This window comes from Cicer arietinum, chromosome 8 (genome assembly GCF_000331145.2).
Source record: "Cicer arietinum cultivar CDC Frontier isolate Library 1 chromosome 8, Cicar.CDCFrontier_v2.0, whole genome shotgun sequence".
Lineage (NCBI taxonomy): Eukaryota > Viridiplantae > Streptophyta > Magnoliopsida > Fabales > Fabaceae > Cicer > Cicer arietinum.
Genome location: NC_021167.2, coordinates 302,475 through 316,407, shown reverse-complemented (window position 1 = coordinate 316,407; position 13,933 = coordinate 302,475). Strand labels below are relative to the sequence as shown.

The 13,933-nt window shown below is 33.9% G+C and overlaps 2 protein-coding genes across 8 annotated transcripts; both read left to right on the top strand.

Annotated features, from left to right (window-relative positions):
* Positions 1-1,128: 1,128 nt before the first annotated feature.
* On the top strand, positions 1,129-3,311 carry LOC105852658 (uncharacterized). The gene is made up of 3 exons (XM_012718890.3): positions 1,129-1,422; positions 1,499-1,724; positions 3,054-3,311. Exons 1-3 carry the CDS (start codon positions 1,224-1,226, stop codon positions 3,097-3,099), a joined length of 471 nt encoding a protein of 156 aa, XP_012574344.1. The 5' UTR covers positions 1,129-1,223; the 3' UTR covers positions 3,100-3,311.
* Positions 3,312-4,447: 1,136 nt separating this feature from the next.
* On the top strand, positions 4,448-13,873 carry LOC101497145 (uncharacterized). Of its 7 annotated transcripts, none has more exons than XM_073364686.1 (18): positions 4,448-4,578; positions 4,903-4,961; positions 5,447-5,540; positions 5,656-5,764; positions 5,844-5,882; positions 6,260-6,343; positions 6,465-6,526; positions 6,868-6,970; positions 9,252-9,392; positions 9,611-9,679; positions 9,787-9,843; positions 9,924-10,184; positions 10,871-10,999; positions 11,126-11,236; positions 11,613-11,683; positions 12,517-12,729; positions 12,905-12,998; positions 13,196-13,873. In XM_073364686.1, the coding sequence occupies exons 1-18, from the start codon at positions 4,502-4,504 to the stop codon at positions 13,502-13,504; spliced, it is 2,082 nt and encodes a 693-aa protein (XP_073220787.1). In that variant the 5' UTR covers positions 4,448-4,501; the 3' UTR covers positions 13,505-13,873. The 7 variants fall into 7 exon arrangements, with proteins under 7 accessions (XP_073220787.1, XP_004511316.2, XP_073220791.1 ...); XM_004511259.4 differs by having other exon boundaries at positions 4,454-4,578; positions 10,916-10,999; XM_073364690.1 differs by having other exon boundaries at positions 4,482-4,578; positions 5,661-5,764.
* The last annotated feature ends 60 nt before the right edge of the window (positions 13,874-13,933 follow it).

Below are 13,933 nucleotides of genomic sequence, written 5' to 3'. Positions count from 1 at the left end.
TAAAAGGTGTTTGCAACGAGGTTTTTGATTGATTTTTTCAACTGCATCTGAAGTTTTGTAACCAAACCCATTAAAAAAAAATCATCTTTGTTACGAATATATTTGGTGGATATCCCTTTTTGGTTTTTATAGTTCTCTAAGTTCTAACACTTATAGTAATTATTAGTGTTTATCAAGATGATTATTCACTTATTTATGTGTTATATAAAAAAATCATTTTTGTATTTTATAGACACACTTGAGAATATAATAATATAAAACTCTCGTTTATCACTTTTGTTCTTTTTCTTTCAATTTATTTTTATCACATTATTAGCATGAAGCTCAATTGACCTAAGGTGATATTGGTTCCTCATGATAAACTTGTTTTGTTTGTTCTTAGTATATTTTTTCAATTTTTTTACCTTGTTATTATGCCGTGTACCTTACTTTGATTTACTAAATCAATTTCTGCAATAGTTGCATTTTTATTAAGTATTTGGATTCTAGCTGTTGCTTTTCCTTTTTACTTTGTGTGTGAATACATGGAAAATATATTGGCGCTGCTTAAATTTTAGAGTAATTTTTGTAGTGTTTTTGCAAAGTCATTTTTAAGTAAATTTTTGAACAATTTGCATAAAAGATTGATTTTATCTGTCTTAGAGATGATTATCTGATTGAGAGGAAAAAATAAATTATATAGTTATCACAAAAAAATATTATACTTTTTTGTCTTTCCTATAATATTTTGTCATTGAGCTTTTTACTAGTAAAATTTCAACGAACATATACTCCATGAACATCTAAGAGTGAACATTATGAAAATTTCATATCCTCCCAACTTCCATTAGTAAGTGGGTCTAATAATTGTTAATAGTTTTTAAAATGATAATTTAATTATCTATAATCCTATAGATAAGACACACTTTATATTATAAAGACAGACTTGATAATACAATACTACAAAATTCTCAACTATTATTCTTGCTCTTCCACTTTGTAATTTATGTATATTACAAAGGATAGCAAATTTTAGTATAATTCTTAGCATCAAAGTTGTTAAATCTAATTTATTTAGCAGTATGACTTTTATGTGGTAATATACATAAACAAGCATGTAAATGTTCACTTTACAGACCCCGGTCATCGGGGTGGGGGCTTCAAATTGTACGCGTATTGGACACATCACGGCGTCCCACTCCAGCCCGTTGATTTGTAAAATAATAACAATTTAATGGTTAGGAATGACGTGTGATGATGAGGATTCAGTTGTTATTCATTATCACACCGTTGATTTATTCGACCTTTCAACAAATCAAATATATGAATCAATTGCTATTATTATAATTATAATTATTTGCTTAACAACAACAGCACCACACCACACCACAATGAGTTATTACAACCAGCAACAACCGCCCGTCGGAGTTCCTCCGCCTCAAGGTTTATCATGCCTTCAATCTCTCTGCGATTCATTTTGTTTTAATTCCGAATCTGATTCTTTAATGTGTGTCTATAGGTTATCCGCCGGAGGGATACGGGAAGGAGGGATATCCGCCGCCGGGTTATCCACCACAACAAGGCTATCCTCCACAGGGATACCCTCCACCGGGCTATCCACCACAACATGGCTATCCTCCCCCTCCATATCCAGCGCAGGGTTATCCTCCGCCATATGCTCCTCAATACGCTCAACCCCCTCCTCATCAACATAATTCTGGGGGCTCTGGTTGCTTAGAAGGCTGGTGCGTGTTCCCCTTCTCTCTCTCTCTCTCATGCATGCATTCCTTTTATTTGAATTCGTGAGTCTGGTTTTGGCGACTCAGATCCGGTCGATTTACGGGTTTATTCAGTCGCTGTTGTAGGCGCACCGTAAGGCGTTATCGGCTACAGTGCGCATTATGCGTTGGTGGTGCAGATTTATCCCATGCTTATAATTAACTAACTCATTATTATTTTTTGATTGATGTTATGTTTCAAATGCCAATACATTATGTAAGCTTTCCCATTTTTTTTATTGAATTATATATTCTAAAGTAACCTGATATAATCAATCCCATAGAGGTTTGATTCGAAACCCTTGATGCTGTAGAGTGTAGTCTAATGGTAATATTAACTACGATCATTACAATTCCAATCCAACCCCCACACAAACTGCTCATCAGGGTCACGTTTACCAGGAGTGTCAATGTGAGGCTTTTGTACTTCCAAACCCAAAGCAAAATTCCCTTTAGTAGAAGCTTTTTATCTTTTCCATGTGGGACTTAAGTGAGTTTCAAACTGTTCGAGTCAAACCTCTATGAGGCTTCCGTGGTTGTGTGGATCTTCCTTTGCCTATTTCAATAAGAACTAGGAAGGTTAAGCTCAAAGGAATAATAAACTCACATCCAATTTTACCAACACTAAACACTTTCATGAGATGGAAGTAATATGCACGAAGACTATGATCAAACCAGATATTGCTATGTCTGGAAAAGATAAAAGCTCATTCACTGATTCAAGTTATGATAAAGAGATGAAGAAATAACAGTGCAGTGCTAGCTAGTGTTCACTCCAAAGATTTGTCATGACCGTGTAAAGCTTAAATTGCAACTGGAATCTCAGAAAAGAGAGATTCATAAAACATAAAATTGAATTGGAAAATCATTAATGAAAGCGAAAGAAAAAAGTTGGCACAAGAGATTGAGGATGCCCTATGTTATACACAATTGTCAAATCTTATCTCTTTTACATTTTTTTTTTTGCTGTGTGGAATCATGGCGAGTTTGATGAAATCATGGTGTCATTGTGATTTTTTTGAAACTTTGAAGTGTTGTTTTTACCAAAATCACGATTCTGCCAACCTAATTGGTGATCCAAACATGCACATTTAGAGTGGAGTGGGTAGGAAGGGTGGTTTTTTGTTTTGGTGGTTTCATGATTTCAGTTCACCACTTTTTAATTATTTTTTGTTTATATACTCAACCTTTACAATAGCTCATTCACTCATGAAAAAGATATTGCATGTTTCCTGCTTTATATGATGTTTTTTTCATTGCTGAGACTAATTTGTTTGCGTTTGTTAATTGATGCAGTTTGGCTGCTCTATGCTGCTGCTGCCTATTGGATGCCTGCTTCTAAGAAGAATTTACTCTGCACAAATTGGATTGAAGTGTGTTTTAGCATTGAGCTCAATGATAATTGTTTCTAGTTTCTTCTTTTCATTGTGTTGCCCCTTGTTGACTGTTTCTTTTTATAAGTAAATAAATAATATGAACTATTGCTTCTCAAGGACAACTCTGCTAAACTCACAGGCTTTGTATTGTTAACAAGTTAAATTCTTTGTTCTTTAATTTTCTGCTCTCTAGTCTACCACACTCCTCTGTTCTTTAATTCCTTGCCACGACACGTCTTTGTTGCGAGCCTAGTCTTTTGTAGTTAAAAAATTGCACCGGGTCTGTCTAATGTCTTCGCATGGTAGAAGCTTGTGCTTGCTTCTTGCAACCCAGACTAATGCTGCATCCTTTAAAAGACTTAAAGCAAATAATGGTGATTGTTACTCTTCGTACAATTCGTTGGCCGTTGGTATTAATTTTTTTTAAAAAAAATTAAATTTGATAATTACTAACATTACACACTGCAATCCAGCCAAAAAACCCATTACACACTGGCACACTGCAATCCACACACAAACAATCAATACACACGATTCTTTCTTTTAGCAAGAAAGAATTCCTAGATGGATGATGGAAAAACAGAATTAAACAAATAAAGATTCCATCAAATAAAGGATTTCTTATTGGTATATTGAGATTGAAAGAGAAGATACAGACAATTAACAACGAATAAGAATAAGATAACCTTGCACTCAAGCTACCTCCAATGGGCACTCTCCCCTCATTAGAGAATTCTCTAGTTTACTACTTTGATAACATGAATTCCTACCTTTTATTTATTTATTTATCAAGTTAGCATATTTAAATATAGTTTTATTAATAATTTTTAAATTACAAAATAGTATTAAATTTATAAAAAAAAATGATATTTTTTCCTCAAAAAAGACAGATTTTGTTGGAATAGGGCTAACCAAAGGCTCGAGGAGTCAGATGAAATTAACAACAATAATAAAAGATAGAGTATATTATTTTTGAAAATGAACGGAAATTAGAATATAATGAGATCTTATTATCCACAAAGCAATCCTCTTTGCTTCTCTAAATAATTTTAAATGGGCCTGGACAATTAGCTCTATAACTACAAGTAAATACAAGATACTAATTCAAATTGAAAATTAGGCTGGATCACTGCCTCATCGAGCATCCGGTCAACCCAAACTAAAATATACATCTGAGTTGACTAATTTAAAAATTGTTAAATTCCAAAATTGGAAGTTTATAAGAATACGAAAGAGAGAAAAAATTCTGTTATTTTTGGGATAATTTATTTACGATCTAGCTCGGAGTAAACTATGGGTTAATGGCATGAGCCCATTGAATCTGGCCCATTTCGACAACTGTAGTGACATTTAGACACCTTGGAATGGATGACTTTCCAACCGGATCTTCTATTGGAAAAATGCAAAAAACTAAATAAAAAAGTTGCGCGAAAATTTGCAATCAGGTCGTGAAAAGTTGCGCTTGTTTTTTTTTTGTTTTTTTTGTTTTTTTTTTTTTTTACTTTAGTACGATTTGCTACGAAAACCCTCCCTTTGTGGAATAAGTTGATAGAATAGAAAGCACAGCGCTTGTGCTTCGACGACAGAGAGAGAGAGAGAGATACGGTATTTTATCATCGCTTCTTTCGATTGTTTGTTTTGGGAGGTTTTTTCCTTCCAATTCCACCAAACCTTAAGGCGGGGTCATCTCCATCCTTGAGTTTTGTTAATTATTCAGCTTTCAATCCCTTTTAACAATTTTTTGTTTCATTTTTATTTTTTATTTCCAGAATGGCCGAGAATACGAATGACGAATCATCGTTGGCTCGTATCCGACAACTTGAACATGGTATCTACATTTCTTTTTAACTTTACTTGTTAAATCAACTCTCTTACTATGCATGCTACTATGTATCTTAAGCTTAGCGAGAACACTAGACCAGTGGTGAATTGATTAACAATTGTATTATGTTCATTTACAAATTTGAGTTGAGTTGCAAGTTGAAATTTTATAATATAGTACTTGTTTATTGAGATTAAGAGTGTCAATCAATCACAGGATGGGTTTATTTTCATAGCAATTTCCTCACTTTGTTCTATTTCAAATGAGGGAAATCCGCTTTCCTTTGGCTGTTTTGTTCTCTACCCTGTTGTTGGTTTCATATCAAGCACATTGTATATGATAGTAAAAAAATTCATTTTACAGATGGGACTATAATATGTGCTTCTAGTTCCTGGTCACATGCCTGGGTTTATATTGTAATAATATTTTATTTGGCTTCAAAGTCATTTATTATTATTAATATTAAACTTTTGGGAGTTTATGATTTGTAGAGCGCGATGAATTACGCAAAGATATTGAACAACTATGCATGCAGCAAGCTGGGCCTGGCTATCTTGCTGTGGCTACCCGAATGCATTTTCAAAGGTATCTATCTATTTATTCTCCTTTGGCTATCAGGCAATCTAGGTACAAAAAGTATTTATTTTATCAAGCACAACAAAATGATGTATTGATTGTGCTGTAATTCATCCCCAATTAGGACAGCTGGATTGGAGCAAGAGATTGAGAGCCTGAAAAAGAAGTTGGATGCGTGCACAAGAGATAGTCTTAATCTACAAGAGGAGCTTTCTGAGGCTTATAGAATTAAAGTGAGTAATTAAGCTTTTTGTTTCTGTTGTTTTCACAATTCTTTCTTTTTTATTTATTTTCTTACTGAACTGTATTCAGAGTCAACTGGCAGATCTACACAGCGCCGAAGTTTCAAAGGTATGCCCTACCCTTCCTTTTGCTCTGCACTACTGTACTCCAATTTGCTATATTTTCTAGTATGGAGATTGCATTGCGAATCTGTTATCCAGCTTTAGAAACTTGTGGAAAGTTGTTGGTACAAAATTACAAGGACGTATTATTTTTAATTTTTATTTATCTGAAATAAATCATACGTGGGTCTAGCTTGAAAATTTTGCAATGGTTATGGCAAGAATTCTTAAATCCAATTTATAAATTGATATTGTGCAAGTGCTAGAGTTTGTTAAAAGAATTAATTATGTTTTGTGCCGTTACTTGTGAGGTTTATGGTCATGGTATGCGCTTTGACATTGTTGTACATGATTAAATCACTTACTTTAAATTCATATGTCAAGAATATGGAAGCCGAGAAGCAGGTTAAATTCTTCCAGGGCTGTGTAGCTGCTGCATTTGCTGAAAGGGATCATGCAATAATTGAGGTGATGATACTTGCTGCTTTTCATTTTAAAAAAATTGTCCTTACTATGCTATGTACTTGTTAGTTTTATGGTAGTTGATAATCTGAAGTTTAAACTCTAAATGTTTTTCATGAACTAACAGGCTGAAAAGGCGAAGGAAAAGGAGGAGGTAATGTCACAACAAATAGATGGCTTCAACAAAAGGTATTCTCAATCTTTCCATCATATTAGTGCATATTTATCAACTGAATACTGAAGAAATCTGAACGATAACAATAGATGACTTAGGAGGTACCAGAATATTGTTTTTATGTCATCTAATTAGACGATGATGTCATCTTCTTTATATGAAGGACCATGCAAACTCTCTATTAGAGAATTTAATACTTTTTTGCATGTTGTTAACTTACTTAACATGGTTGCAATTTATGTGCATATTTTAGTAATGCTTATACCATAGTTGCATTTTTTTTTTCGTTACATGTGGGCCATGTTTTACCTAGAAACGTTTTTTTTATTTCACTTGCAATTTATCTGGAACACAGGGTTGAGGAACTCACATCAGATTGTCTTAAACTAAAGGAATTTAATGATAATCTGAAGATTGATCAAGCAATGTATATAGAGCAAAATGAAAAATTCAAGAAGGTCGTATTCTCACATTCTCTTTTTGTCTCATACTATCTTTATCTCTTTATCCCTTTTAATTTCCATTTCCATTGTTGTACAATTCAGAGTTTATCCTACAGTTTCTTAGGATACATAAATGTAATAATTCAAAAGCCGAGTTGTTCTACACATTATATTTGTTATGACTATTGATGGATTTGAGTATACATAACTTATTTTTAATGCCAATAATATAACTTTTTAGATCTGTTATAACTTTATTTGTATAAACTAAAAACCATGCCATGTTTTGGAGGGTGCATTTGATGGCATACTTGTGCTACTCTTAGAAGATGTATTTTTTTTCTTTTTCTTCATATAAGTATTACTTCATATATATATATTTGTTGCTTGTGACTGTGTTTGCAAAATGAAGTTTCTAAAGTAAAAGCTTAACAACTAGAAACTTGATTTTGCAAAAAATAAAATAAAAATAGTTTAGTTGTTTTGAACTAGAATCAAGTTTACTCCTAAACACGTGTTTGGTGCTACAAAACCCTCTGGCAGGGTTCAGCAATGAATTCGACCAATTGTAGGTCTATTATAGGCAGCCTTACCTTGGATTTGCAAAATATTTTCAATAGGCTGATTCTACGACTTGAACGACCTATGAATCGTCAACAACAACAACTCTAATCGTTGCTTCAAGGCTCCATTTGGCATGTAAAAGTGTAAAAAATGTAATGTGGATTAGCTATTAGTTAGTTTTATAATTTATTTAGGGTTTTCAACGTGGGATTATTTTATTGTACTTTGGTATTTAGGGATTTTATTGGAGAGCTTTTGCATAATGGTTGGATACTTGGAGTTCTTGTCATGTCATTGGAGGTCAATTATTCAAGATGTGGAGTCAGCCTCTTGCAATGCAAGGTAAGGCTGCCTAAATAGATACACAATGGGCTTGATCCTTCCCTGGATTATGAAAATGGCAGGAGCTCCTTTGCATCAGGTTGCCTTTTTTTAGTATCAAGGGATTTTATTCTAATTTCAATTTTTCTTTGTCAAGATTTGAATAGTAATAATTATTAAGTTTGGTAGGATAAATAATGTAGGATAATTGGAGCTAGTAGGAGTTAGTTGTTATGAGTTTGTTTGGTGATTGTTAAGAGTTGTTATTTTGGTTATTCTTAGAAAGCCTTGTCTTTAAAGAGCCCTCTAGAGGGGAGAAATAGCTTTGAAGAATTAAGATGTAAACTAGAGTGTGCTCTAGTGAGAAAGGAGAGTGCTCCTTTGGGGTAGCTTTGAGAGCAAGGTTATCATCTTCATTGTTAATCTCTTGTATCTTCGTCTTTCAACCTCACTACATGAATAAGAAATCATCCTTTGTTAACAATCTTTATCTTTATTCCTTTGAATATGTTTTTACACCGTTATTCTGGGAATTCTTTTGTGCTTAAAGAAATGTTCCTAGCAAGATTGCTTGGTGTCATTGTGTTATTAATAATACTTTCAGCGTAAACGCTTAGTGGCTTTTGACGATTAGTTGATGAAATTGTGTCCGAATTTGAGTGAGAGGCATACTTCACACCTAAAGGTGTATCATAGAATATCAGTTTAGGCTCTTAGAATTTGGATTTTTAGATCTGACCCATCCTTGAAAACTAGTTAAAGGGATAACGATTTCCTAAGTCTTATAAGGATGGAATTTTGCTATATCTTGTCAATGTGCATGTGGGATCTAAATACGCCTCGCCCAAGACCTGACATCGAAAGTGTGGACAAATACAAGGAACTCAATAGTCAATAAATTTTTTTACTTGATGGCATCTGATACCATCTTAGAATTAGGACTAGACCCAACTCAACCTTAAAAGCTAGCTCTAGGAGTAAGGATTGCCCAAGCCTTATTAGGACTAATTTGACCATATCTCTAATCAGTGTACTTTGGGTTTATCAAGGAAGTAAATGCCAAGCTGAACACTCTGGGGTTACTTGTCCTCATGCTGTTTTTGCATAGAGTTGAAAATTTCATACACTTTCATACTCTTTTTTACTTAAAAAGCTTGTTAAGCTGAAGTTTCCAAATATCAGTTACTTCACTTCAAATTCACTATTAGCCAAAATAATGTTTGCAAAATCAGGATAATTTAAAATTTACAAATGCTCACAGACACACTTTACATGCTAAAAGTGTTTGAATTCAAGTTTGTTTATGATATTTGTTCTCATTGTTTGATAGTGTGTAATTGGCTCTGATTTTATTTTGGTCTTTCTCTTTATACTAGAAAGAGAGTTTATACTTCGTATTCTGAATTTACAGGTAATTAACAAGTTCTTTCAGATCAGGCAATATTCTCCAAAAGAATTTGAAGATACAAGTTGGGATGTTAAATGTACATGTCTTTTGGATGACTCTGAGGAGTTATGGTGTTTCAATGACGCTTCCACCTCTAAATACATTGTAAGATTTCAGAATCTTGACATTTTGTTTCTGTGATCATTAGAAAAGGTGTTCCTTATGCTGGTTACTCAGTTTGGTTCCCAGTAAAATGCAAGCAAAAACTCTTGACAACCATGTTTGATTTGGCTGATCACTGTCATACATACTTGGGAAATTATTATGTTGAGATTCTTTGTTCTGTAGTATGTACGTATTTTGAATAACAATTTCTCAGACAGAGTGCATTAGAAGAGCAGCTGGACAAAGTAAGCAATTCTGTGGACTATCTTCAAAGTAAACTTAGGGTGGTATGTTGTAGGCTTGTAGTTTACCTCTGTTGACTCAATCCCATTGCTGCCTTGTTAACCTTATTTTTCAATCATTAGTTATTCTTTTTCTGTTTTGGATGCTTTAGGGCTTGGATATTGAAAATCATCTGAAGAAGAGAGTCAACTTACTGGAACAGAAACAAGTGAGTGTTCCTATGAAATTTTAAAGAAAATGTCATTTTAATCCATTTGCAAATTCTGAATTCTTATGACTCATTTGCAGATTAAAATGAACAAAGTGATTGAGAATGGCGTAGCAGACTTAAAACATCATCATTCTGAGTATAGGGATCATATTATGAATTTACTAAGTGATGGAGAATCCACCATTAAATCCATAATGAATGTGATTGATGAAAGAGTCAAGATGTTCAATCAGAATATTGAGCCAAATTTGGTCCCTCAAAGAGACACAGAACTAGAAGAGAATGAATGTAGGGATGCACATATATGCCCACAAGATAAAACTGTTTCAAAGTCCAAGGTTTGAAACTGCTCACTTATACTGCATTCCTTTCTCAAAGGAACATCTCATGTTGTTAATAGTAAATATGGCTCTTATAGTGATTGGTGGCTTATGGAGCTATAATTAATAGTGCAGTGCAGTAGAAGAATATAATTTATTTTAATATTATTCAAAATTATAATAATATGCTTATCTTGAAGATTTGCACAATTAGAGAATTGTAAGTACTATGTTATGAATAAATACAGAGAAACTAAAAAGAAGAAAAGTATAAGAAAAAGGAATAAAGAACATCACAAGAAAATGTGTTTCTCTTGGGCCATCCCAATCATTTTCAGACTGAAATTGAGGTTGGTACTTAGACCTGGGGCCAGGCCAATCACCTATCTTAAAGTGAAATTTGTCCAGCTTGATTACTTTCATACCTACCTGTTGACTTCCAGGCTGAAATTAGGCCAGCCTGATGATGAAGAATGCAATGAGTTTTCCCTAAATCTGATAAAAAAAAATCGGTTGTATTTACACTATTGATCAACACATCTAAGAAGTTTAAGAGGTCTTTTCTTTTAGTTAAATTAATCCTGTTGGCATAACAATAGCATTGCTCTTAATAGAACGTGTTGTGATAACTTTAGGCTGCAATTAAATGTCCTAACTTGGTTGAGATTACAGTCGGCATTATTTCACTGTTATTTGTTGACTAGATGCAATGCTTGGAAATCGTTAAGTTTTTCCATTACTCCTTACAGAGTACTGGTCTTGGCTCGCTGGCAGTAAAACCTGATGGAAAAGGTGATTCATCTGATGCTTTCGCTATGGCGTTGCAAGAAAAGGTACTTACATCATCAGTCACATTATTTTAATGTGTCCATGTTTTTAGTTTTCTCTTTTCCTCTTAATTTACACCATCTGATTCTTGCAATCTAGCTTTCTGATGCCTACTGTGCTGTATGCTTCAGGTTGATGCATTATTGCTGTTATCACAACAAGAAGAAAGACATTTATTGGAGAGAAATGTGAATTCAGCCCTTCAAATAAAGATTGAAGAACTTCAGAGGAACTTGTTACAAGTAATTGTCTGTTGTATCTTTGGTTCAGACACTTGGAACATTGAGATGCTATTAGTTCGGTGATGGTTAGAATTTAGGAAATTGCTTTTGGTTCTGTTACATATACTATATTGATCGGAGACGAAAGTTAGTTGTATGTTTGCATTATATAGGTTTTTGGTAATTATACTCTTTTCAGTATGCAATTTTTTCTATTCATGTCCTTCAAAATATAAAGCTATGCTAAGAGTCCTATTCAAAATATCAAGGCAGTATGTACATGCCTCTGATTCGTGGATTAGGACAACCATATTTAAAACCAAATGTGCAAGGATTTTTATATTATCCAATGCTCGAAATGGTTTTTTAATTTGCAAGTTGTTGTGTTTTACTTCAGGTTACCAATGAAAAGGTGAGAGCTCTAATGGAACTGGCGCAATTAAAGCAGGAACATCAATTACTTCTGGAGTATGATTACTTTTCTAAAGATTGTTACAAATTCAACATTTTGGCATTACTGTATATTTTTACTAGGTTCTGTTACTTGATATCTAATTTATCCTAAGCATCGATGTCTATTCTTATCAATAAAATATATCCATAGAAAAATGTAATATCTTTATACTAATGTTCTTTGTGTAATTTTAAAAGATAAAGTTACTTACAGGTAATGACCTAGCTAGTGGTATTATTATCACATCAATTATTCATACTGCAAATATTTGACAGTTTTACGTTGGCAGTTTATGCCTAACTCTTTTCTCCAGCCTTGGCACTGACTAGTGACTACATAATCCAAAAACGATGAACTGGGCTATACAGTTTGGGAAATAATGTTCTAGTTTCTGTTAGAAAATAACACATAAGTACCTGTAGGATACTGAAAGTGCCAAGCTCAGTTATTTATTTATTTATCTATTTATTTATTTATGTATATATTCTTAATTATGTCTAATTGGCCTTTGATTGTCTTGCCAACACCGCCACTTTCCCCTCCAGGCACTCTATCCTTATTTATTTTATAATCTTCACAAGGTTTGATGAAATCCGATCTGAAAGTAGTATTTCTGGTATTGCTGGTCAGACAAAGTAATTTAATACATTTATGCAGCAAGTGAAAATACACTTTTCTCTTCCTGTATTCTTATTTTTGGATACTTGATTGTCGATCAATAGTTAGTTTCATTTCATTTTTCTGTTTCCTTGTGCTTTTTTTCTCTTGCTGGCCTCAAATGTTTATCTTTCTTTGCTTACAAAAGCCATTTTATATAGTAAAATATTTCATTTTAATACATGTGCAGAAAATTAGATCATGGGACTAAACAAGGAGTTGACACTGGAGAAAGAAACCTTGTTATTCGTGAAAGAGATGGAACTCTAAAAAACTTGCTGAAGAAATCATATTTGAGACGGTGGATTAGCCCAGTTGATGTTGGTGGAAAAGAAGTTGACAGTAGTCCAGATAATGAAGGGAAGTCCTTCATCCAGAGATCCAGCAGTGTGGATTTTGCAAGGCATGTGTTAATTTTAGGAGTCCGTTGTTCTGATTTTATTATTTCAATGGATGACTTTGACTGGATAGTTTAAGCTATGTCAGATCTATTTGACCTGTTTGAGGATGCCCGTATGGCAAACAATGTTTCTCTTCAGCCTTCTGTTTACTTATACAGTTTGCTTATCATTTACCAGAATGAAGATTGAAAATGCAACTCTTAAAGAAAGCATGGATAGCATGGAGCTTTTAACATCGTCAATTCATAGGCTTCGCCTCTCTCTTTGGAAGGTATCATATTATTTTGTTCCAAAGCTATGAAGTTTTGGTGTTTGAAAGAATTAGGGGAGGAGGGGAGACCTCCTCATGGTGGGTTTGCATGTTTTAGCTTCTAGCGTGGAAATAACTCAGTCTTATCATGTTTTCGATTTTGAAACTAGAAAGCTTAAATTTGTTTATACGGGTTGCCTGCTTGATATGGTTTTTAGGTGAAGGAGTCTGTGACTTCTGAAGGTACAGTTTCTGGTGTTTCAGAAGTCCTTAATGGTGTTATCAAGGAGGCAAAACTTTTAAGGACTGCTCTTGGCAGCTCCTTACCAATTAGTTGGTCAGTTGAGACAGAAGTGGGTTACTTTGAAGATGGTGAGGGTAGAGACACAGTCCATAAAGAATGCAGTGCTGAAAAGATAGACACTGTTTCTGCTGCAGGACTCGAAATGGTGGAGCTTTTGATTTTTGCCGCACAGATGTTGGGGGACATGTTAACTGCTATGATTCCTGATATAGAAGTTATATGAAGAGCTGTTCCTTGTATGATATTGTGGTTACTGGTGTGGTTCCCTTTAATGGCTTGTTTGATGCCTTGTATTTACGGATGTTCTTTTAAGGCCTGCTACCCCCCACCAATCACGCAGGGTGATTATGTAAAAAATTCAGAGAGAGGGAGATATAGCTTTAACGAGTTTGTCCAGGGAAGAAAACTGAAAATGTGCCATACAATCATATTCATATATGTGCATGATATTGTAAATTTATAAGTCCCCTCATCGCATAAGTTAAAAATACCTTTGACAGGCAAGTGAAATTTGTCAAAAAAATTACTATACAAAAACGCAACACAACTGTCACATTCTTGGAGGCTAATATTATTGAGATTTAACCGTGTATATCCAAGTCTTCAAACTTCCGAGATTAGTGAGCACTGAGAGGTAATCGTGACACATTCG